Source organism: Centrocercus urophasianus, unplaced genomic scaffold (genome assembly GCF_019232065.1).
Source record: "Centrocercus urophasianus isolate 14NV4802_14NV808 unplaced genomic scaffold, USGS_Curo_1.0 seq_37, whole genome shotgun sequence".
Classification (NCBI taxonomy): domain Eukaryota; kingdom Metazoa; phylum Chordata; class Aves; order Galliformes; family Phasianidae; genus Centrocercus; species Centrocercus urophasianus.
This window is the reverse complement of record NW_024884944.1, coordinates 1001684-1026412: the sequence shown is the minus strand read 5'-3', so window position 1 is coordinate 1026412 and position 24729 is coordinate 1001684. Positions and strand designations below refer to the sequence as shown.

Here is a 24729-nt window from a genome sequence, read left to right as displayed (position 1 = left end):
AGAGCCCTGCATGGCACAGAGTGATGCTGGCGCAGGGCAGCAGTCCTGCAATGGGTGTGAGGGTGAGAAGCACTCCTAGAAACGTGCTCTGCTCTTCTCATCCACACAACCTTTGTAAGTCCCAGCTGGGGCTCTTCATCCTCCTGCTCCTAGGCAGTGCACAGGAAACTATAGATTTCTGCCTATGTTATGCTGCCCCAGATTCTTTTGCAGGACTGAGAATACCTCTTTTGCAGGCACACCAATATTACGTGATTGGGATCTCGTGAGTAAGCCATGCAGCCCCCAATTCCTCTAATCCACGTGATCCCAAATAACATTGACCTCACTTGCCCCTCAACAGCATTCACAGTGTGTCTCACTTTCCTTGGAGAGAGGGGGATTAGGCAGATCGCTGCCAGAAGTAACAGCCATTGCAGGTGTTGGACCTTATTAGTCCTGTGTTCCTATGGGTTCCTTCTCTTGCCCAAAAGCAAACAAATCCAAAGACATGCACAGGAGAGCAAGTACTCAGGGGGAGAAGGCACTTGGAAGCATGGCTGTACTAACTGGGAGAACAAAGCCTACTCGTTAAGAGTGGTGGAAGGATGCTACCAAATGCTTCAAGTCAGGGGATGTTTTGAAAGGCTGGGATGTATAACAGGGTAAACCAGCAGGGAAAGAGTTCAGAAGGATCCCTAGGGTACCTTGAATGTGAAGGTTCCAGATAGCTAAAGTGGTTGGTGTAAATATTTAGAGGTTAACTGCTGTTTGGCAACTGCTGGAGGAATTGCAGCAGCTCTGTCCGCAGCTTTGTCACGTTTTCATCAGATGTTCTTTCTGTGGGGAGGCTCCTGTCCACCACTCTCCTCTTTTTAGGTTATTTGAAAGAGATCTTAAATGCAACACCCAGCCTGGCTTGCCCCAGCCAGACAGGGAAGTGCTGGGGAATTCAGAAACAGCTTTCTATGACTAAATAGGCTGCAAATGCCTGCTTGTACTGAGGTGGGGGTGGGGTGATGAATAGCGCTGAACAAGCTTGTAGGACCAACCTACAGCTACTTTATGCTAAAAAATGCAGCCCAGGCCACTGGAAAGGGACGGCACCTCCCCCAGTTTAATTGCTAAAAGTTCTCACCTTTGCCCGACAGTCTGAGGTTTCTGGTGGGAACACCACAGAAAAGGAAATGTGTTTCCTATTAAGGGGTTTCAATGAAGGAGGAAAAGGGAGAAAGCCAGAGACACAGATCAAGGCAGAGAGAAGCAGACAGACAGACAGAGGCCAGGCTGCTCCCTCCCTTACTCATTTTTGGGCAAAACTTTGGCTGAGATGAGTTTTCATTTTGCTATTACTCCCTCTACCCCTCAGTGGGTCAGTGACAGCGTGGATAAAACCTGTCCCTCCTGCAAACTCTGCTTTAAGTGCAGTGCTATTCTCCTGTAATTAGTATCAGATGTTATCATATAGTTATCCTTTCTTTTATTTCTCCTGTATTAATTAAATAGTGAGATGGAAAAGGAGTGAGAAGCAGGGAAGCGGCATTCTTTCTCCATAAAGCCTTTTCAGAAGGCAGCTCGTCTTCTAAGATTCAGGAATATCTTGGTTTCACATTCCTGAAATCTACTTAAATGGGAAGTGTTTTTTTATCCTGACCTTCTGAAGGCCGTGTGGGCTTCCCTCCTCATCTCCTGGTAGAATCAGGGGTCTGCTGCATTTAGCTGTACAGTTTTGTTTGGCATTGAGACATGAATCAAAACCACAAAGCAGTTTTCTGCTTCTGCTCCCAGCCGCAGTCTCATTCTTTCCCCTTCACGCTCTTTTTGTTTGTACACACCACACAAAGTGACCCCCCATAAGTAGAGAGGAAAAGGACAGGAGGTGACAGTTCCGGTTTCTTTTGATGTTCATCCCAAGCATAGCATGCAAACTTTCTAATCTCTCTTCCCACTGCCCGCTGCGTGGCTGGAGAAGCTTCAGCAGGCTGGCTTTGTTTTAAAATGATACCGACACAGCAGTTAGACAGTCTGCAGTCTGAAGGTACAGAGAGAAGAGCAAGAAGAAAAGGCCAAGGCATGGCTTCACAACCCAGAGAGGAAACCTGAAGAAACACTTAGAGCAATAGGATTGCTCTGTGAGCAAGACAGTATTTCCAGGAAAAATAGGAAGGGCTGTTTTGAACATGGTGAAGGATAGAGGGTTGCAGAACCTGGTTCTGTGGGTCTGAAATTTCTTAAGGGTCAGAAATGTCTGAATTTCTGCTTTAATAGGCTACAGAAACAGGAAACAACTGTAGAGCTCTGGTCCAGACTGAAATTTTGTCTGAAAGCTGAAGGTACTGTGATGTGAGCTTAATTCTCATCTCTGTGAAATAGCTCACCTGAACCTTCCATCTCCAGAACTGAGATGAAGCTTTTGTTGAGGTCTCACAGATGTTACCAGTGAATTTTTTCAATCCAAGAAGACTCACTTCATCACGCTTTTACCCTGACCTACAGAGTAAAATGCTGAAAATGAGGAGGCTCATTTTCAGTGGGTCTCTGAGAAGTGAACAGGCTCAGAAAATTTGAATCCATTTTGTTTTTGGAAAACAAACACCAAAGCTGGGGGTTCTCCAGTCATCACAAATACAGCTTAAGTTCCTGACAGGTACAAATGCCTTTCAAAAAGAGACTGTGCTGCAGTGCAACCCATAGACCCCCAGCTTCCCCAAGTTCTCCTGTGTTTTGTTGCCATCACACCTTCTACACCCTCTGCAGTCACTTAGCTGGACGTCTCTGGAACAAACAGCCTTACAAGAGGAGAAAATACAAGAAAAAAGCCCATCTCCCCATGGCACTGAGCTCAGAGGCTCGGCGCTAAACATCCGCTGGAGATCAGTCTGGAAAAACAATAAGCTCCTTTCGGAGGCGTTACTCCGTGAGGGAGTTAACCAGCAATCCAGAAACCAGACTGTCATTAGGCAGCACTAGCAACAGCTGCATGGAAAGGAATGCTCTGCAGAGACTGCCTGACTTCCACTCAGACAGGAGCTTGCTTTAATAAGGACAGCTTTTGTGTGACGTCTTAGAACAGCCCAAGGGGCTGAACAGCAAGAAATCTATAATCATAAAAGCTAGGGATGGATTGGGATTGAATTCTGCTCTTGTATGCATCCTGGTAAAAATGAAGTAACTAATTTGTCTGAATCCAGCAAAGTTCCTTGGGTTTTACACTAGCTTAATAGCATGGAAATCATTATAGACATTCCCTTAGCAGAACATTATGCTTTTATGATTATTATTCAGATGTATTACAGCAGCAGTTACATGTTCTGTGATAGCACTCCATCGTGCTGGGTCTTGAGAAATAAGAAACACAGTCCCCATTCTGCAGATTTGCCATATCAATAGACAGGACATGAAGAAGGCTGAGCAGGAAGCTGGCTCTGCTCTAGGAAAAGCAGAATGGAAGTGCAGAGAAACTCAGGCAGAGGTTCAGCTTCAGGCCTTAAATGTGATGCGTGAATTAGGGCTCTGCCAGCCTGGATTTCAGAGTGCACTGCTGCTTTGGAGACCAACGTGACCAGGCTTCTAATTTAGGTACTTCAGGTATCTAAAGTTAGGTTCAGTCGGGAATTTGCTCTGAAACAGAGGGAAGGCAGCAAATGGTAAAGGCAGCAATTCAATCCAGGTCTTCAGACTTATGCCATGAGAACAAGGATGCTATTCCTCTAATACCGATGTCAGCAACAGCCCAGGTGATGGCTATGACTGAAGATGCTCTCTGGAGCGAAAGCAACCAAATAATTCAATTATTTTGCCAGCCTTCTCAAATTCCACATCTCTCTTTGCTTCAAAAACCGTACAAACCTTACTTTATCTCTTTCTATGAATTCTCAAGTCTTATCAAACAGAGTTCAAAAGTAAGGGTCTCACTTGAGTATTTATCTTGTGGGAATTTACAATCATTTCTGGTTCCGCAGTGTCTGCTTTGCCCAGCCAAAGTCAGCAGGTTTGTTCAGAGCAACACTGGCTTCCCAGAGCAGCCTTAAGATTTCCCATTAGAACGTGTAATTCTGAAGGCAAACCTGAGTTAGAAAGCTCTTTGCCTCTGCAGTAATCTTGAAGCGTTCCATGAACTAGAAGCTCTTTGCTGATGAAATGGGATGAAATCTGGATGGGAAATTTTTTTATTGTGAAGTCACAAGGGACAAAAACGTCTCAGATCCAACAATTTGCTTATTTGTAGTGAATCATTTTGTTGGCTCAGCTTCTCAAACAAAATAAAGGTGGGGCTTACAGAGGCACCCGTCTGTGATCTGACTCCTGTCCCACTGTAATCTGTAAAACTCCCACTGATTTTAGCAGAGGCAGGGAGAGACCAGTGATGAATAGCTTGAAGAAAACACCCTAAATAAATGTTGTCTTGGAGCTTTATTTAAATGGCCAGATGGAGAGATCTTCAGCTGCCTTTACATCACAATTTGATTTCCCAGTGGAAAAAACCCGACTTTTATTTTCTCTGCCTGCCCTCCCACCGTGCTTTATGTCACTTTCCTCTGATTTTTCAGTCCTCAAATAACTGTACACTATGAAAACGGCATGAGCTCCTGTTCTCTGGTCTCATCATAACACAATTATCTTCAGCACACCTTTGTGAAGAAAGGGAATGTTTCCACTCCGTAGGTGAAGAGGAGACTTTCAGAAACCATGCAAGTTACAGAACAGTTTGCTGGTGACACATCAGTTCATGTTTGCTTTAATCTCCTCAGAAAATTGCTGTGTTTTTATCATATAGCCACAGATGTTTTTGTTATCTGTAAGATTATCTAATCTTCAGAGTTCTGCTCAGTTCTTCACCTCCCTGATATCCTGTATCTGCACTAACTCCATCTGGGTTATCATTAGCTTTCCAACCCAACTTTTATTCCTCTCTTCCTTGTTTGTTTTTGCTGCTTGACTTTCTCTACTCTTTTTTCCCTTATCCTTGCAGCTATTTGTCTGCAAGAAGAGCATTAGAACTTCAATACTCATGTGTAGCTTTATCAGCATGTCACAGCAGGGCTAAGATGAGTCAGGGCAGTACTTACTTTCCCTGAGGTAACTGAGGTGAGACAACAGAACTTCTGTGTTGTAGAGGGAGGTGGTTCGGAGGAAGTCGTCCTTGTTCATTTTGCAGAGCTCTTTGCCATCCATATTCTGGAAGAAGGTGGTGTCAATCTCCATTAATCCATACTCTTTTATGGCCCACTCCAGCCACTGGCGCACGTGATCCTGGGTCCATAGAGTGGGATCTGCCAGAAAAGCACAAAGGAGGTTGATATTATATGGGAGCCTCAGGCCTCTAGCATTTAGTGCAAGCCAGTCAAAGCATTAACCATTGTTTCCACAACCAAGTGGATTTAATTTATTGATGTCAATGTGTTTTGCCTGGATGAGCAAGCATGGTGCTGTAAAAGGGGCACAAGCCCCACACATTGACTGCACTGGCTCCGTGGCAGGGTAAGCTCACTTGATGGTTTTCCACCTGTTTTAATCTTATACAAATTGCTTGGGAACAATCTTAGTGGAATTCGACTGTGGTCTTTCTCTCTCTGGAAAAAAGGGTTCCAAAAGCAAGCTTGTCCCTTTGAAAGTGCATACTTGTCACAGCTTCAGTTCTGCAGTATTATTTAGTTACATCAGTGCCATTTAAGTCACACCATCCTCTGCAAGTGCATTGCAAAGTCTCAACAGATGGCATTTTGAAATCTGAACGTAGTGGCATTTCTGGTCAGCAAAGAGACTCTGACACAAAAATTATTGCTTCAACAAAACAGCTTTCCATGCATCTCTGAGTCATATTTGTTCACCCCGCTGACGAGAACACAGTTCTACCTCCGCTAGCTCTGTAAAACCAACACAGCTATTGGATGGCAATGTGGATTTCATAGTGCCTCATGCATCATTATCAACTGTCAGCAAAGCTCCAGCTGTGGAATCTTTATTGCTGGTGATGACGTAAGAGGGAGATTGAACCCGGCTGGAGTTTCAGACCCCATGGTGATGGTTTGCTGCATCAGTAGTTAAAAAAAGAAATCATCCTTTGAATTTTGAAAGGAGCAGTAGATCAGAAAGTCCTACCACGAGTTTGGGCCATGATACCATTTTTACTGAGTCACTTTCAGAGTGTATCTACCATTTCAGATGTTTCCTGTGCTATTTCTCCCCATGTATGTCATTCGAAAACCTAAGCTGCAAATTCATGTTCCATTGCAGCTAGGGAGGATTGTGAAATCAAGCCCAAATTTTGGAGAAGTTTGATCTGGCTGTCAAAGCTGGTACCTTCCTCTACAGTAAAGCCCAAATGCCTCAGGTCCCAGGGTAGTAGAGAAAAATGGGTCAGAAATATGTAGGCATTACACAGGTGACAACTCAAGCTTCACAGAGAGGCAAGAAGAGTCTGCCGCACTTCAGTGGTAAAATAATGCCTTGGTCCCAAACTGTGAGCTACGTGTGCTTGGCCTGGTGAGGGGTGGTGGTCATTGTTGTCTTCCAGACTCTGGTAAATCACTGCTACTTCACAGTACCCCAAGATTTCGATTTGTGGATGCTCACAAGGGGAAAAAAAATCTTTTTACACTTTCCATCAGTGAAGAGATTTTTTTTCCCCTTCCACCAAGGCCACTAACAGCCATTTCCCACATTTCAACAGCACTAAACTTTGGCCCACATTGGATCTTTTTTCAATAGGAATGGATAGCATGGTAGAGAGCAGGCTAAACGTTCCATCTTGAACAGCTTTATCATCCCTCATAATGCCTTAGATGGTATCAGCTGAAGCCCCTCCGGGCAATGCTGGTGCTGAAAGCATCTGATCCTGACACCAGTTACGTTGGCCTGCCTGTCTAAGCAGATCTTTACCAGGACTTAAGCAGTACTTTGAGACTTGCTGTCAATCTTTTATTGGCTTCCCTTCACTACATTCAGTTCAAGCTTTTTCTTTTCATCCCAAATGGCAAACAAATGCTTGGGAATTGTCATCTGTTTGTGGTGAAGCCACGATCAGAAAACAGAGCTAAATTCCACGAGTACATTTCTTTCTGCCAGCAACTGAACTGCTTGAATCAGACACAATGATTCCGTGATTCTACAACCCTTGACACGCCGTGTGAAAAGCCAGACCCTGCCCATGAAATCCGTGGAAGTTTTGGTATGTAAATCAGGCCATGGCTTGACTTATAATATTTCCCTTGCTGTAAAGTTCCCCAGCTAACTTGTTTTTATCTATGCTGTTTGTAAACTTTCCAGAGGAAGGACTCCCTGTTCTTTCAGGTTCAGACTTCCCAGGTTGCCTGCCAAACCAACTTTCATCCTCGACTACCCAAATGCATTTAATGCATGCTGCCAATTTCAGACAGCAGACGTGGATGTCAAATACAAGCAGAGCTCGACAGGAATGTTCTCCTGTACTATTTTTTGGAAGGTTAATGTAGTTTCCGAAAATAGTTTTTCTAGTTTTCTACTTAAAACAAAAGAATGAAAACATAATAGCTCATTTTCAATCAACACGACATGACAGTGCATCTGGATGCTGCAGAGCATCACAGGAGTTTTAATTTTGGTGCACTCTGCCTACTCTTGCTTGTAAACTGCACTTCTTCATTGCACCATGCATATCCCTTGAAGCACTGCAGGTTCTGCTCGAGTGCACTGCAAGATTTGGTTCAATATTTCACAACAACACTTCATTCCCAGGAGGAAAGTAAATAAATAAACAAACGAATAAATAAGAGGCAAAATTAGCACTAATAGCCCACTTCCTATTCTGATTCAAGGTGGAACGTACACTGGGACACAGGGAACTTTCACTAGATATAAACTCTGATTTTTTTCCTTATTTTTCACAGTTTGTGAGCAAGAGAACTCCTCAAAGAATAGACAAACAAGCCGTATCTGTTCAGATGGATATTTCAAACAGTCCAAATATCACCCGAGGAGTTTGATGGTGGTGGTACCTGCTGGGACAATGACTCTCCTCTCATTGGTGGTCATGTTGGGAGGAGGCCCGTTCTTCTCATCCATGTAGGTGCTGTAACTCATTGGGTTGGACTCTGTGCCTGCTCCGACGAGCTTGCTGCATTTGTTCACACTACAGTCTACAGGGGACTCCCTGAAACGTGAAAGGAAACAGATGACTTGTCATTATTATGCACCTTTCATCCCTGCTGTAGCAGAAGGAGATTTGAATTACAGAAATGGTAAATATACTGGAAGGAAAAAGTGAGGGGCGTTTCTGTAGATGTGGGAGAGGCCATTCCTGGCTGGCCACGTAAATGTCAGAAGGTGCTCTGTGAATCACAAGCCTCACAGAAGGGATCTTTGATAAGGAAACGAGTGCAAGAAAGAGTGACTACCAGACAAAGGCAATGGCAGCTGTAAGATCACGTGTGAAATCTCTGAAATACCAAAGTTCATGTATGGGATAAAAATGAGTATGTGTAAGGGACTCCAGGTCCTCTTCCTGCATCCTTAGCTGCATTTTAGCAGTCCTCCAGCTTTATGCCCCTAGGAGCCCTTGTTGGACTTTTTGCTCCAGTCCTGTGTTACAAACAGCTCTGCACACTGTGTTTCTGCTAGAGGTGAGCCCATGAATCAACGGAAAGGCGGCGAGCTTCACCTCGTGACCTAGAGCTTTTCTGCAGAGTAAATGCAAAATACAGAAACATGCCCCTCCATTTTGTTAAGAAAGGACACAAAATACCCATCCTAAAATGACAGGGTAGTCGCAGGAGAATGCTACAATGTGGTATCTAAAGAGATGCGTTTATGTGCAGCTGAATGTAACTGATCTTGTCTGCTCTCAGCACCTAAACAGTCCCAGGCTTGTCTCCTGCTTGGATAGGAAATCTAGAAATCTTAGGTGCTTTAGGCATGAGTCAAGGCTTTCAGACCACAGAAACCGTGTGTGAAAAAGGCTCTGGCCTCAGTTTTACTTCTGAGGTGATGGAGCGTCGAGAAGGGAACGTTTAGCAACTCAGGTGGCACTGTATTAAGGCCAGGACTACACGCAGAGCCTCGGGAAGCAGCAGGCTTTCTCTGTCCTGCTTTGGGAGAATTATGGCCTACAAACCACAGATAGGGAGCACAGACTTTGTTTTTCTCCAGCTGCAGTTGTAACTCACGCTTTTAGCTCTAGAGGTCACTTAAAATACCAGTCTGCAGCCAGCCACATGCACGCAGAAAATCCCAGCCCTAAAGAATGTACCAGGGAAGGACAGGACTATTGCCCTCATCTTTACAAGAGTGTCTTAGTGTGCAAGCTCTACAAAGCAAGCACAGAGCCTGCATCCAGTGCAGCTCAGCCTGCTGCTTTCACTGCACAGCCGTCCTTCCTCCCTGCCAGGAGGAAAGAGGCTTGGGAGGAAACCATTTGCTGAAGGGTAAGAACTATGACAGTGCACCAAATCCCACCCTCTGAGTTCAGTTGGCAAGACTTCCAAGTTTGGACACTAAACGAATTTGTTTCTTAATCTGAATGACGGGGGGGCTGGGGGAAGAAATTACTGAAATTCAGTTATCACGGCTGGGAGATAAATGCTCCACCGAGATATTCCAAGGCAGATGGTAATTTTTTCCTCATGTCTTGCTGAGGGAATGTTGCTTCAAAATGGAAATAAGATGTATAACTTACACATGTTCGAATTTAAGGCTTTACTATTTCGCCTACTGTTTTTCCAGGCAGGGAACCAAAATCCGCCTTCGGAGAGGCAAACTGCTGAAGGTTTAATGTCCCCGTGGCAGTCAGAGGAGAGTCTGAGCAACTGCAGGGACACCGGGGTTTTCACAGGGAATGCAATCGTTCCTAACTTTCTGTTGAAATTCCCTGTGTCAGGTGTTAAACGCTGCCTGTACTGGCAGAGAAAAAGCCCTGAAGCAGCACAAAGACTCTTATTCTTTCCTGAGGTACAGGCTGTCCTGAGAAGACTCGGCGAAGCAGCGAGCATCGCTGCCATGTGCTAGCAGTGCTGGCACAGCTCCCTGCTGCCCGCCATCCTTCCAGGGGGCTCCTGCTCCCCCCATCACCTCCAGTTGAATTTCCCCAGAAATAACCCCTTTGGTTTACACGTGCAATATTTATACTAAGATGGTTACAAATCCCATATCCGTACAAAGCGATAGGATACATCCAGTCTGTCAGATTAAGTACATCTTCCAGAAGGCTGATCTATGTAGGAGTGCACAGGTTTTCTGGTGGCATCAGATGACACACATGAACAGACTGCAGGGACCTGGGCTGTCTTCACTCTCTCTGCTGTGTGCTGTGCACATTCACATGGCTGACAGCAAAGGAGCAAAAATAACCCCAGCACTGTAAGATTTCCTCAGCAATTCTGTGATCATTTTTCACTTTGTAGACGCAGCCATCTCTCTTGGCTTGGCAGCCAGGGCCCTGCGGATCCTTTGCTTGCTCTGTATGTCTCAGCAGCCAAAACCAGACAACCAAGTATCCAGGGCAGAGAGCTCAAAAACAGTTGTAGGGACTAAGGGACCAACAACTGGCTTACCCCAGCAGCACAGTGCAGGAAAAGACCACTCCACTCATCCTGTGAGAAATGTTAAATGCACCCGTGTGTCCATGTGGATGTACAGATGCCTCCCTTCCTTTTGAACAAATTTTAAGGATGGCTGGGTCCACAACTAACCCCAGATAGACGAAAGCAAACTTAACTGGGGATGGCATTACCAAAACGTTATTAGGCAGGAGATCAAACTGCCCTTCTCTTAAGAAACGCACTTTAACAACAGCAAGCAGGAACATCCTTACTTTTGTGTCCTTTGCAGTGCAGCATTCCCTACTAAATCCAAATGAGACCAAACGAACGCTATTAGTCTGACCAGGGCCCACAGCTCCTGGAGGCGCCTCACTGCACAGCCCAGCCTGCCCTAACAGGAGGCACTCAGCAGCGTCCCAGCAGAGGGTACGTGTAAGTGTGGGCAGTACAAAGAAGAATTCAGTATGGGAATAACTACAGTATCAAATGAGAACAGGCAGCCGTGAGCCATGAATGGGGTATTCATTGGAATACACTCCTTTCTTACTTCATGCATTACTCACAAGCAGACTTAGATTCATAGAAAAATTTCCTCATTATTTGAAATGGTTTGTGAGATTTCAGATGCCTGATTAATCCTCGAGTATTCACAGATTATCCCTACTCCAGGCTTTCAAGTGGCTACACACGCTGTAGTTGCTCAGGTTTGGAGCAGAAGATGCTGTAATCTCCCAGTGTAAAGGGATACAGGCCGCTTTCACAAAATCTCCTAAGTGTATTCACTATGGCAGTGACTGAGTCCAAGGAATATGAAGCAGAGCTCATTCCCACTGTCAGCCCAAAGACTCTTCATTCCAGCAGCTCCAGTAGCAGTCTCTGGGGATGCCAAGAGCTCGGTGTTTTGGGAAAGTGTGCGCTAGACTGGCCAAAATGGACAAGCAGCCAGCCTGGCATTGACTAATAACTGCTCTGTACTGCTTCAGTTTGTGTTCCAGATACTTGGAAATAAAGCAATTACTGTCCCAGGGCCTCTGTCTAGGAATCACCTTTGGCTTTCATTTGAAGGAGCAAAATAAGGGGTTTTAACGATTTCTGAAACTGACTCAGCTGTGATCAGTGCGACATTTCCTTCTTCTTTCTATCCTGTTATTCCTATCCTTCCATTCCTCCCCTCTTCATATCTTTTTTTTTTTCCTCTTAATTAAGCATGCCACTTACATGTGTAAGTCCTCATTTGATCATCTCAAGTTTAAACGTGAAATTAAATTTTATTTTTGTTCATGGAAGGAAGTAGGAACAAATACATCATGATTCTGCTTCTGATTCCTTTCACAGGCAAGGAACAGAGCTCTCAGGGCAGAAGCAAAGTTCCTTGAACCTCAGCTTTAACAGTGCCTCACATTTACACGCCCAAAGCAAGGAATGCCTGAAGAGGAGGCTCACATTGGAAAAGAGGCTCTAGAAGCCTGCAGAAAGAAGAGATGGCTGTAGAAAGGATGGAAAGAAATGTACGATTGACAAAACTCAAATCGTGTGGGGAAAACACAGAGGCTCGTGCGGCTCTAACGTGTCTGTATTTACAACTCACAGGTACAAGACAAGCAGAAGGTATTTGCACGGGCTGCTGCTCTGGCTGGGGATGGAACAGCACCATGAATCCCACTAGAGGGCTCACATGCTATTTACAGGCATTTTTATTCCTAAAGACATCACTGATGGCCTCTTTGTTTTGCTTTAGAGAAAATTATAATGGCATAAAAATGTTCTGAGATCCCTGAACCTTAACACCATTTTAGTATTCTGAAGCAGGAGAAGGCTTTCAAAGTGGTTTCAAAGCTCTGACTACAGCATTTTAGCTAGGCAAAATTCATAACATCAGTTGGAATTACACAGGGGAGTTCATCTGCATCTACGCAGGCATCCAGAACATGTGAATATTATTTTTTATGGGCAGATCATACAAATTTTGTAACATCAAATGCAGATATGCAGTGGCTGAATTTGTAACATCTGTTGTTTGGTGCACTCTTTGCTTTTGGAATTGCTGTAAATGATATGGAAAGATCTGTTATTAACACTGACTGTAAATTAGATTGAACTTCACCCAGCCTTTTCCTTTATTCTTCAGATTTTAAAATGCAAAAGATTCTCATCCTTTAAAAAAAATGTGTATAAAAATGCTTTTATATTAAAAAGGCAACCAAAGGCCCTAATGGCAACCCAGGTGTGGTATATTTGGAGCTGTAAATGCACATCATAGAAGACAGAGCTTTCCTCTGGTGGGCTATAAACTAAATAAACAGAAGACACAAATCCAACAGAGAGTAAAGAACACAAGCCAAATTTCCAGTCCCTGAAACAATGCAAAGAGAGAAGAAAGGTTTACACAACACCTTTTTGTAAACTGAAGGAAATGCTGGATCTCTATTTCTTCTGTGTAACAGGTCAGAGCAAGGGCTGAGCAAGGAACCATGCATGAAGGCAAGGACAGACTGATGGTGTGAGCTGCATCCAGCTCTGCTCGTACTCAAACTCACCATATTTCTACCTCTGAATCTTGCAATAATGCAAAAGTCCCATCGTCTCATCTAAGGCACAGATTCCTGCAACCACCTGAACATCCCACGTACACAACGGGATGCAGCTATCTGGGAAATTCTTCCTACACGTGATGTGGAGTAGAGACCTGGGCAGGGCTGCCACATTGTTTAGCACTGGAAGGAATGGCTCTGCACAACGGACTGGGAGAGGTTCTTCAAAGAGCCCTTCTCCCACCAAAGCAGCCCATCACATCATATCTCAGCCATCAGACCAGATCTGAGCACTAAGGTAAAGGAGAAAAGCTGCACGCTGCCCCTTACCGTCACCCAGCTCTCTCCACTGTCAGGTTTCCTACGGCTCTATCACTCCCTAGAGTACACAAACCATCCTCTCAACGAGGAGAAAATGCTTGTGCTTCAAGTCCAGGTGAAACACAAAAAAGCTACTTTAATGAGGCAGCTGGAACTCGGTAAGAGACTGTATTTGAAAAACAAGGGAGAGAAAGACAGGGGGAGAGAGAGAGAGAGAGAGGGAGGGAGGGGGAAGAGGCTTTGTTATTCAGTCTGTTCGAGTTAATCGGTAGTGAGATCAGTTTTTGCTGCTCAGATGGTGTCAGTTTTGCCAGGCAGCTGATGGGGCAGAGGAAGAAGCGACAGGCGCAGCCTGACCTGAAACAATGAACTGTGATGGACATGAGAGGGAAGGACAAATCTTTAGCCATGAATGGTGAGAGAGGATGGATACATCAGGTGAATGTTCTCATGTCTTGGATTGGTTGGAGCTCCTGTGCTAACAAGTTATGAAAAGGCAAGGATGGAAGTTATTTCAGTGCTGACTTCTGACATGCAAAACAGTCCTTTCTTTTTTTCCAACAGGTTGGGAAGTTGTTACCCCCTTCTTAGAGTGACTGAGGACACTGAGTTTCTGCCTAAAAATCTTGTAGGTTCAAGTAAACCCATAAAAAAGGATTTCCTTTTTGCCCAGAATAAACACACTTCTGGAGAGCCTTTCTCTAGGGGTATGGGAGCACTTACAGTTGCTAATGGATCAGCCTGTCAAAGCACTATTATTTCCCTTTTTTTCTGAACAGAAGAGGAAATTGCAGCACAAAGACCACTATGGAAGCTCAGCCCAATACTTTTGACTGATTCTGTGATTCTCTAACTGCTAAGTACATGCAATACACATACAAGGAAAATGTTGCATAGACTTCTGGACATATATAAGTACACCTACATGCAAATCTATGCAGAGCAGGCTTTTGCAAGATGTAAAAAGCAGAAATATTCACTGCCTCTGGTAGCTCAGCAAATTTGACAGGACTTCTTCCTTGTTAGGCCCTCCAAAATCTGCTAGAGTGAGACAGCAGCAGAATACAGGGAGGAAACCCTCTGTGAGAGTTGGTCTGCTACTGTTGGCGTGAGCAACTGATGCAGTCCTACAAAGGGTTTCCTCACATGACTGTGGGAGTGTGCTGCCTGTGCCACATGTGAGACTGATTCTGCCACCTCTGCTCTCATGACTGGTTTAACTCTGCGCAGGATGGAAAGGTCAAATCCATCCCAATTCCTGTGCACCCTAGGGATGGATTTTTTCAGGAAAAAGGAAAAAAAAAAAAGCCCATTTTCCTATGTTTCAGCTTGTAATCTGAGCAAAAATCCCAGTAGTTCTTCCAAGGTCCAGATGTGACACCAAGGTACAACTGGGGCAGCATCAAATTCGATCTACAAATGATCGAACAGACAAACAGACCTTTATCTCATAGTAAAATCAGCATCTGTATACTGATGAGGAAAAGCAACACACTGCTGTTTGAAGTTTGTAACACCATCATCTCACTATAGAAGTCTGAAACTGTGAGGCTGCTTTCTGTTTCAAGCTTTACTTCGCTAGGTTCTCAGAAACCAGGAAAGTAGGCTGTTAAAGAAAAGCCCTCAGATGTTGAACTATATTAACATCATAGAAATGTCACAGATCTTTGTGACTTTGAAATTAGAATTTAATAAGAAATGAATGTGTTCTAAAATCTAATTCTAAAAACGAACTAGTTTTAAATTGTATATATTTAAATCTGAAATAACTTAGAAGTTTTAGTCTTCATGACTTTCTCCAAGAGGGTGCCATTTTTTCCTAGTGTTTTTACTTCTATAAATGTTCTTTAAAGAAACAGTCTGAGCTGATAAGAAAATATTTCCTTTGCTGAATGTGGAAATGATCCACCTTCCCCAGCTCCAACCACCAGTGGGATGGGGCAGGCTTCCCATTTCTGTGGCTAAATATATCATAGTCCATTTATTACTGATGGTGAACTTCTCTGTTCAGACCTAATCCTAAGCTCTCATTTTCACAAGTGGTCACCTATACACATGCAGAATATATGCACGTATTTTGTTTTGTTACACCTATTAGACTGCCATGAAATACATCAGTCTCTTCTACTTGTCTTCATCAAATAGTTTTCCAATTTCCTACTGTTCCTTCTGCCCCTGCAAAGCACAAATCTAGTTGCAGATGCAATGAGAACTCCCTCCAGTGAAGCTCATGCAGCCCATTAGTTCAGCTTTCACTAGCTTCACTACTAGTATAAACTCTGTCTTTGGAAGCCCATTGAACCATGGCATATTTGTGAGATGCTGAACTAAGTGATGAAATGTGTAAATCAAAGCAGTATTTGTAGGATGAACTCTGTCCTGGCAGTCTCACATCCCAGTCTGTACAACGTTCAGAGAGACTGGTAGAGTTGTGTGCTAAGGATCTGCAAGCCACGAGTGACAAGAAACTGCTTCCAGGGGTAATGGGGTACGACTGCATGGACATTGGGTTTGTTGAACTGCAGAGCACAAACGGACAGCACGTGCTTTACTTTTATTTCAGATTCAGCAGAAGAGGAAAGGGTCTTTCCTTACCTTGATCCATTCATGTGGTCATATTCTCTTTTAACATTGACCCGGACTGGCTGGTTAATCCACTCCTGCTGAGGAGGTAAAGGGTTGATTTTGTGTGGCTGGCCATAGTCAGGGTTCCCTGAGGCTGTCATGTCTGCCTTGGGGAGGTGAGTGGCAGCGCCGTATGTGGAGTCAAAGAGGGACTGGTCGTCGCTCACCACCGACAGGGCCTCCTGAGGAGAGAAAAAACAAGTGCTCAGGGTTGTGACTAAACCAGTAACCCCACTCTCATTCTCTCTTTGAGCTGGTGAGCACCTGTGAGGCCCCCCCAGCTGCCCAGCTCTGTCTGAAATTGCCACCTGTCAGGATTGCAGATTGAATCAGATACTTTGGGGTCCATCAACCCGTATGCAAAACCAGTGGGTTCCTTTGCTAGCTGCTGGGTGGGGCAAGAATTAAGGTTATCTGACTTCTGCAAACAGCAAAGGTGGCAGCTGGCTGCTACACTGTGCCCAGGGGTCACTGGAAACAGACTCTGAGAAGCAGCTTTACCTGTGTTTTATGTAGTTACCTGCCCCCCTGTCTGCACTTGCTGGTCCAAAACCATAAAAACAGATATGTACATAAAATATCTGGAGTGTCATTGGAGGTGCATGTTATTTCTGAGCATCTTCTTCCAAGGGGTTTTGTGTGGGGTCTATATTTTGAGGCTACCCATGAAGCAGAAGCAGTCAGTGCAGGTCAGAGTTACGGGTGTTAGTGGTGGGATAAAAAATGCAATACTTTACCCTCTTTGTTTATTTTGTGGGAAATGTAGGACTGGTGAGTTACCAAATGTGCATTTCTAGAAATGCTTAAAAACAGGAAATTGTTATCCTTTTTTTTTTCTTTTTTTTTCCCTGCTGAAACTCAAAATGTTGACAAAAAGTTTTGACTATCAATTTCCTTGCGTTGATGCATTTGGGTTTTTTAAATGAAGCATGCCAGACTCATACAGGCTTTGGCACAGTCCTTCTTTATTCCAAGTGCATCTGACAGGGTCTGCATGTTCTTGAATGGAGCTCAGCTAACCACACAGAGCACAGCTGCCATTATGGCTGGCAAGCCAGAAACTGAAGGAGGAACCTCCCAAGCTAAAAGTACACGTTACTTTAATGTGAGTTAATGGAGCAGCCCTCCAAAACAAAGGCAGCAATGGAGTTGCCTCCTCTGTGGACTGAGAAGACCTGTAATACATGTGAAGCAGTGGGTTATTGTGAGCGTGTAGATGCTGCCTTTGCTTTCAAAGCTAAACCTCTGGTGTTCCAAATTCACAGGACGCGATCCAAATTATGAGCTTTTAGAAATAATAAATTGTTGTTCTCTGCCTTCTTCCCCACAACAGTCATTTCTGAGGTTAGTTTTGCAAACTTTTTCCACAACTGAGGAGGGAAACAGAAATTCTGAAAACTTAGAAACATACAGCTGCTGAAATCCTCTGATCACACGAGAATCAAAGCGAAAATCAGATATTAAGGGGCTTGTGATATCATCACAAAAAATGTCAATAGTTGCAGTTCAACTGGCTGAATATTAGAATCCCTCTCAGCTTGAAATTAACCCATTTAGCACGAGTCATGTCAGTGCTCTGCATCTACAGATATCAGCACTTTTCTATCACAGACCTCAGATCACGTAACAAAACCAAACACTCCTGAGCAGCCTTGAGTTTCACTGAGCCTGACTAAGCCTGAATTCAGGACAGCCCTCATATGTGTGTAAGTCCTGCTGAAGTCTCAGTTTTTGCTACAAGCATTTTGCAAGCAACCTCTCACCCTGAGCAGCTGCAATGGTGACAGCCCTTAAACAGCACTGAGAGCTTTTGCCCCACGCTGCCTAATGCTGCATGTTGCATGTTCCTGCATGACCCCAGCCTTCTGTCCTTACAGAGATGGAGAATTTCTCCAGGATACAAGCTTTGCCTGTGTAGAATGGTGTAAGGACACATTGCTGTCTGGTAATAGCTCTTAAATCAGATCAGGCCTTCCATCCAGAGGTAGGGCTCCAGAAGCTTGCAGCTTCTCTGGTTTACTGTCAAGCTATCAGACAACAGTTCCAAAATGACCCATCTTCCATAGGCTTCTGTTTAGAAAATGTGGAGCTCCCAGCATTATGAGGTGGTAGGTGGGCAACAGACGCGTGGGGTGCTGGACTGATTTCTGCCTTCCTAGTCTGTGCTGTGCATCCTGGGTGAGGGCTGAGCCTCATAGCGAGCAGTCAGGAAACCATCTGTACCACTGTGAATGCACGGGGTGCTCTTAAGCTGTTCTCTTTTGGAGATTTCCAGTTTAAAGCCATGCACAAATCTACCTTTGAGGGCAGAAATATCTGGGAAAACGTCATTTCTACCTAAAGCCATTTTTCTTCTGAAGAGAGATTCTGCTGAAAAAATAAAATAAAATCAGAAAAGAAAAGAAAACATCAAGAAGCAAAGAACAGCCCCAGACTAGGATCAGCTATTAAGCCAGTATCTTTACAATACACAGAGCTAACAAAAGGCAAGTACACAGTTGTCTGGTATCAGATGGAAAGTCTGCCTCCTCAGATAAGGACCTTCCCTGACAGACAAGTGGCCGGGCCCTGCCTGCACAGCAGTGACAGCCAGCAGGCAGGCAGCAGCTGCATGGAGCAGCTCTGCGTTTTGCTGCTTGAGTGCATGCAGTCTGCAAAACGCACAGGCTTTGAGACTTCATCACACAGAGGAAAAGAAATTCAAATGTGATGACTGCCGTTGTGGCAGTGAACCAGGGACCATTTGAGCTAAAGCCTTGAGTTAGTTACAGCAACAAACACTACAGACTCATGGCTCTGAGGGAACTGATGACACACAGAGCTTCGGCAGATGAGAGATAGTGGCTTGTAACACCTGCTCACGGTCAGGACGTGCAAGCAAATAGCAAACAAGTATTGCTGATTGCATGCGAGGAAGTCGAGTGGCATGCTGCCAGCCCTGCTGCAAGCAGCTTTTCTGTGATCTGGACATTACAATCTGGGAGAAAAGCAAGGGGGTGGTAGGTAGCAGGTAGCCTTTAACTTGTGGGATCAGAGCACAGGCCGCTCAGCTGACACCCTAAAAGGAGGACTAAGTGGGACTCATTTTCCTGGAAGAGGACAAGGCTCAGCTGACCCTGCCAGGATGGGGAAAGCACACAACCTGCCTTTAGTCACTATCAGAGGCTCTCCTTGGCTAGATTCTGTTTTGAAGGACCTAATCTGATCAGGAAGTGTTTGACTTCAGCTCTTGCTGAGGAAGGGATCAAGAGTTAAACTGCATACCAGAGGGCAAATGTCTGTCCCACTGGAATCTAGAATTACTTAGTGTATGGTGACGGGCAACTGGGAGAGCAAGGCAAGGTGTGAAAGGTGCTAACATAACCTAACCAGACAGGGCACTGCTCACAGAGCTCCCCCCACGCTGTCGCCTCCTGGGCTGTGTCCTTGAGCTGGCCAGACTGTGTCTGAGACAGGGGTCTTGTGTGTATTACTCTGGCATATACGTTACATTATATTGCCTCTGGGAATAGGCCGGCTTCAGTTTTTCCAGTTTTTAATCACATTCCTGGCATAAATGTGGCAAGCCCCGTCTAGGCTGCTTGCAGCACGGCCATAGGCAAGTTCAGTCCCTGCAGAGCACAGCCTCAGCCTCCACAAGGCAGCCCACCACGATGGGCTCCCATTGCTGTGAGCACTGAGACAACTTTGTGCAGAGCTAGCATGCACTCGTGGATCTCCTAGACATGAAAATGTGAAATGGCTATTAGTAATAACAGCTTTTAGTTGTGCAAGGAGAAATCTGCAGGATTTTGTTTTCTTAGACCAGCCACCCAGAGCCAGGTCCCACGTGTAAGTGCCTCAGTGTGGTGATTTGTGCTGTGATTTTGTTCCTGTGCTGCAGGAAAGGCAGCCTGCTCTGCTGGTCACACCAGCAGCACTGCTGCAGGGCAGAGGCAATGCTTCAAGCAAGTTATCCCAAGGCTTTACTGCCATGTGCAAATGGCATTTGTGTGTCAGCAAAAGGTTTTACTTCGGTTAATGAGGGGGACTGCTGGGGCATTTATTCTGCACGGAAGGGATGTATTCTGTATGAACAGCCCTCAGGCAAAAGTCAGGGGCATGCACACAGTGAGGATGTGCAATGTGAATTATCACCACTCACCTCCTCGTTCTGCCCACTGTCCCCAACACAGGCTTGATAGAGCTGATGAGTGCACTAACAGCAGATCTAGCCCCAGGATGTCCTCACATTCTCTAACCCCCCAAGGTTTGCCTTGGACAAAGCCCTTAAAAGTTCAGGTTTTTACCCTTAGCTAAAGTTTACTGCCAAGGATAGCTCATTAGAGGGTCCTGGTTCCCCACTCTATGAGAAAGGTCAGGAGAACAAGAGCTGGTGAGGTGACACTTGTCAGTGTTTTCACCCCAGATACAATGTAGTGCCTACAGTAACAACTTTTTCCAGGTGTATTCAATGAACTTACACTGAATGTTGACTTCGAGCTCTTTACATTCGCTTTTCTGGCCATAACCACATTTAAAAGGCATTGCTAAAGATCAAAGATTCATCCTCCTCCACAAAGTCTGGCTTAGAAGCAAATGCTGAGTGCCTGACCCATCATGCTGTGCATGGAAAGAACTTCTACATCTAGAGGGGTGACTTTGTTATCTTTTTTTTTCAGTAATATATTTTCACCACCCTTAGTCCTGCAGGAAAATCACTCCTGAAATACTTTTGTAAAGTGAATGCTACCAACTCAGACCCACCATCTGCCGGAGCCCAGAGGTGCAATGCAGAGCACTGCAATATTAGGTACCAACAGCAAAAAGTCTTACATATGGCTTGAGGTTAGCACAGAGGTTCTGCTCCTTGAACAGAAATGACTTTGGCACTGCACTTTTACAAGTCAGCACTTCTTTTGCCAACATCTCATGCAAGCAGAAGGGAGATAACATCAGACTTACAAGAAAATGAGTCAAATATAAAATGTACAGAGGAACAGAGTCTGGGTTGATCTTGGGGCAGTACATTTGAATGGATTGAGCATGGAATTAGCAGACAGGAAGGCAGAGTATTATTCTCATCTCTGCCCATGATCTTAGACATAAGCTTTAGCAAGGTATTCCCTCATCTGTCCCTTTTCCTCCCTGCATCCTCTGTTGCTGTTCTACACATGCAGTAAGCCCTGGTGGCTCTGAGCCTCGTCCAGGGCTGTTAGTTTTTGAATTCCACATCTTTCCAGTGTGCTTTTTTGAGGTTTGCTCTTGCCATTCCACCTTCTTTGCAGCATATTATGTGACTGGTGCAGGGACTCCTGTAACTCCCCCTGGAAAATTATGAGCATAGGCATTTTATTGCTAACAACCACAATCCAATCTTGTGCCCTTCACAATCAATTTAAAGCCTGCCTCTATAGCAGAGGATTTGCAGACTGCAGCTATCACCAGAGACCCAACATAATGCTGTAGTGCAAATAGAAGGCTGAGAGTTGCCACTGCCTAACTTCCTTGCTCTAGACTTCTTCTATCCACTTGTAGAACTGCACAGTGACTGCCTGCCCATCCTGCTCACAGTATTTTCCAGCTGAGCTGATAGTATTTGTGTTGTGGCAACCCAAATGCTGTCATCCATGCCTAAGAGCTGCCCCTGCCCTGAGGAAGGATGGGAGGAGATGCAGTTTTGCTTTCCCCCCCTGCAGCTCAGGACTGAGGATTAAGGGGAAGGCAGCATGCCTTTCAGCCTGTGTCAAAGTTTCTGTGCATTTGAGGCTTTCTTTGTGTGGAAAGAAGGGCCACAACATTGCATGCTGGCTTTCATTTATTTTGATGATATCTCATACTCCTCTATTTTTGTACTTACTCTGCACTGAAGAATTACTCAAAACTACAAAGCAAGTCAGTTACACAGACAAACTGTGATGCAAGCTCTCCTCTGCAGCTCTGCCTGCCTTTCTTTCACTTTCCATCAGGAGCACTACAATGGAGCTCAGCTTGGCAGCCTTAGAGAGCATCAGCATTTCTTCATAATTCAGATAAATTAGGAACAACAACTTAGTAACTTGTGCTAGGAGGAAACAAAGCCAGATAGGCTTTCAGACTGAAACTAGAGATCACACAAAACCAGCTAAAAATTAGGGTAAGGTGATTTTGCAAAACTTTTTATAAGGATGTAAGTCTTTTTTTTTTTTTTTTTGTCTTAATTTTTACACCCACTATCTCCATGAAATCACACATGAAGTGGATCAAATAAAGTTGCTAAAATGAATGTTTTGTTCTTTTGATCTCAAGATCACCAAAATCTGACTCAAAAAGGAAAACATAAGCCATGCTCTATACTTTGCTTTTCAGAAGATCACTGGAAGCACTTGACTTCATGTGCATATTTTAGGATCTGAACCAAAGGCTTTTTTCTCAGTCAAAGCTTTGCATCAATCAGCTTAGAGCCCGTACTGATTTGTTTTCAATAGGCTGAATATCAGGTGGGAATGAGTGGGTCCCAAGCACTCGTACCCAACAAGTTCCTGCATTAGGGCTGATGATAGGAAGGCTTAGGAGCAGCCTTAGACGTGTGGGAATCTCCAGGAGATGGTTTGGTGTGTGCTGAGCACAGGCCCAGGAAAGGAAGTGAAATAAAGAACCTGCTCAAATTACTGTTGTGTCCCCTTGACCTGAGAAGAGTAATATGGTGAAATAAGAAGCGAGAAGGCTGGACATGTCTGAGAGATTATCACATCTGCAGCCTACCATCCTGCGGTGCTTCGCACCCTGCCTGTACGATGCACACTGGGAGCAGTGGAGGAGTGGATGAGGTGTCTGCCCATTAACAGACAATGGACAAATCACAGCCTCTGGCTTCTGGTACCAGAAAGTTTGGGAGAATTCCTGCTCGGGTCTGCCAACCAAAACACACCAGGTGATTTAGGGTGAGTACTAAACCTTGGGGGTAAAGCTTGAAGCCTGTTAAAAGCTCTGGAAGCTTTGCCATTGGCATTGGTGAGACAGGTTTCATTTCTGGCAGTGAATTTTACTACAAAAGGATTTGCCTCCATGAACAAATCAGCATAACTCTGGAGTTAGCACTGTCTGCTGAGGTGGGAGGACTAAATCATCTCTGTGGATCTTTTCCAAGCCACATCATGTTCCCAGAAAACCAATCAGCCTTTCCCATGTATTAGCACTGCCCTTGGCCAGCTTACTATGCTTAGATCACCACAGCTCTCTGCCCACATCTTCTCCACTCCAGAGCAGCCCATGCTCACTACGAATGACTCGAATGATCTGACACTGCATGGGTGACTGCTTTCCAGAGCTCAGTAGTCAAATCCACCTAGCTGTAGTTCATGTTACTTTGAGTTTTTTTCCCTTCCCTTGCAAAATAATTGACTTGCTCTGAGCAGATGCGTTTGTAAACAGAGACACATGGATATAACTGTGAACATACACACTTCAGTAAATATTATTGTAGCATTTTTATGGTCCTTTCTGCTGAAGACACATGGAGGGAAAATTGCAAGATGGTTTCAGAATCTGGCTTCCTGACAAGCCAAAACTGTATCTGGAAGAATTAGAGCAGTCCTCTGCTATGCAGAATTCTGTGCTGACCTCAGCTTTGTCCCAGGGCACCCACTGCCCTGCTGCTCTCCTTGATGCTGTGCCAGAGAATGGCTTTTAGTGGGCATTCTGTGATCAGGATTACCACCATCAGTGGTGCTTTTACTCCCACCAGAAACTGAGGCAATATAACAACTCTGTTGTTTTTGTTTTTTTTTTGTTTTCCACATGGAAAATCTTATTGATATAAAGAAATCGTCATAGAAAGGGAAACAGCAAAGTGCAAAATCTCTGAATATTAGGGGGACTTTGTCATGAGTGAGGGTCACATCTAAGTGCCTCCACTTTAACAGGCTGCCTTGGAAAAGGACACCTGGTGGACCCTAAAACATGAAGGAATAGGTGCAGACTGCACCTCCTGAACATTGCAGGATGGTTCCCACTGCTCAGGCACTGGAAACTGAAAGAAGGCTGTTCTCCCAGGAATGCAAGACCTGGGAGGTGGCAGTTTAGAGAGGCACAAGTATTTTGGGTTCCTCTGAGCGCTGACTCACTGCTGCACCAAGGTCCATTCATTATTTTTTATTTCACTTTGATACCATTGTCCTGGCTACATTCACAAACACCGCAACCGTATCCTGTTTTGTTCTCTGACACCATTCCCTTCACAATTGCAGGAAGCCCATCAGGAAACATTCATCGGGTGCTGTTATGTTTCCATCCACAGAGAACAAAACATGCACTTTCAGCCCGAGATGACTTTATTCCAGACTAAGGAAAAACAACAGCATGAAAGAATCACAGTAGAATCTCCAGGAGAGGACGCAGTATGTGCCTCTCCCCTGAAATAGAGGTAGGGATCTTGAGCAGAGCTGAATGCCATTTACCCAGGAAATGGTTGGTGATGGAAAGGCTCAGCCAAAAGGAAATAAAAAGCCTAATCCATCACTGACATCTATAGTGCATATTGCAATGTCTGGACACTGTATCAGAGAAGTAAATATAAGTACAGCACAGTCCTGAAGTCCTGAATCCTAAACCAGATGTAACTTGACATCACAAGCATAATGCTTGAGCATTCCAGATCTGAGCTGTGTTTGGATTAAATCTGTGTTCAGGATCTCAGTGCTCTTGATACTCAGAGTGTAAATTCAGTGTTTCAGCTCAGAGCTGGTTACTTAGATTTGCTGTCAAGTGTGCATCACATGAAGTATGGAGGGAAGAGCAAA

The 24729-nt window shown here is 44.6% G+C and overlaps 1 protein-coding gene across 3 annotated transcripts in view; it reads right to left on the bottom strand.

Moving 5' to 3' along the window:
- FLI1 (Fli-1 proto-oncogene, ETS transcription factor) overlaps positions 1-24729 on the bottom strand; it is an 82167-nt gene that overhangs the window by 18513 nt on the left and 38925 nt on the right. For all 3 annotated transcript variants that reach the window (XM_042831991.1, XM_042831993.1, XM_042831994.1), the window contains 3 exons: positions 15941-16152; positions 7956-8110; positions 5049-5252 (listed from right to left, as the gene is read on the bottom strand). In XM_042831991.1, the coding sequence (XP_042687925.1) occupies positions 5049-5252; positions 7956-8110; positions 15941-16152 (571 nt within the window). The remainder of the gene's footprint in view (positions 1-5048; positions 5253-7955; positions 8111-15940; positions 16153-24729) is intronic.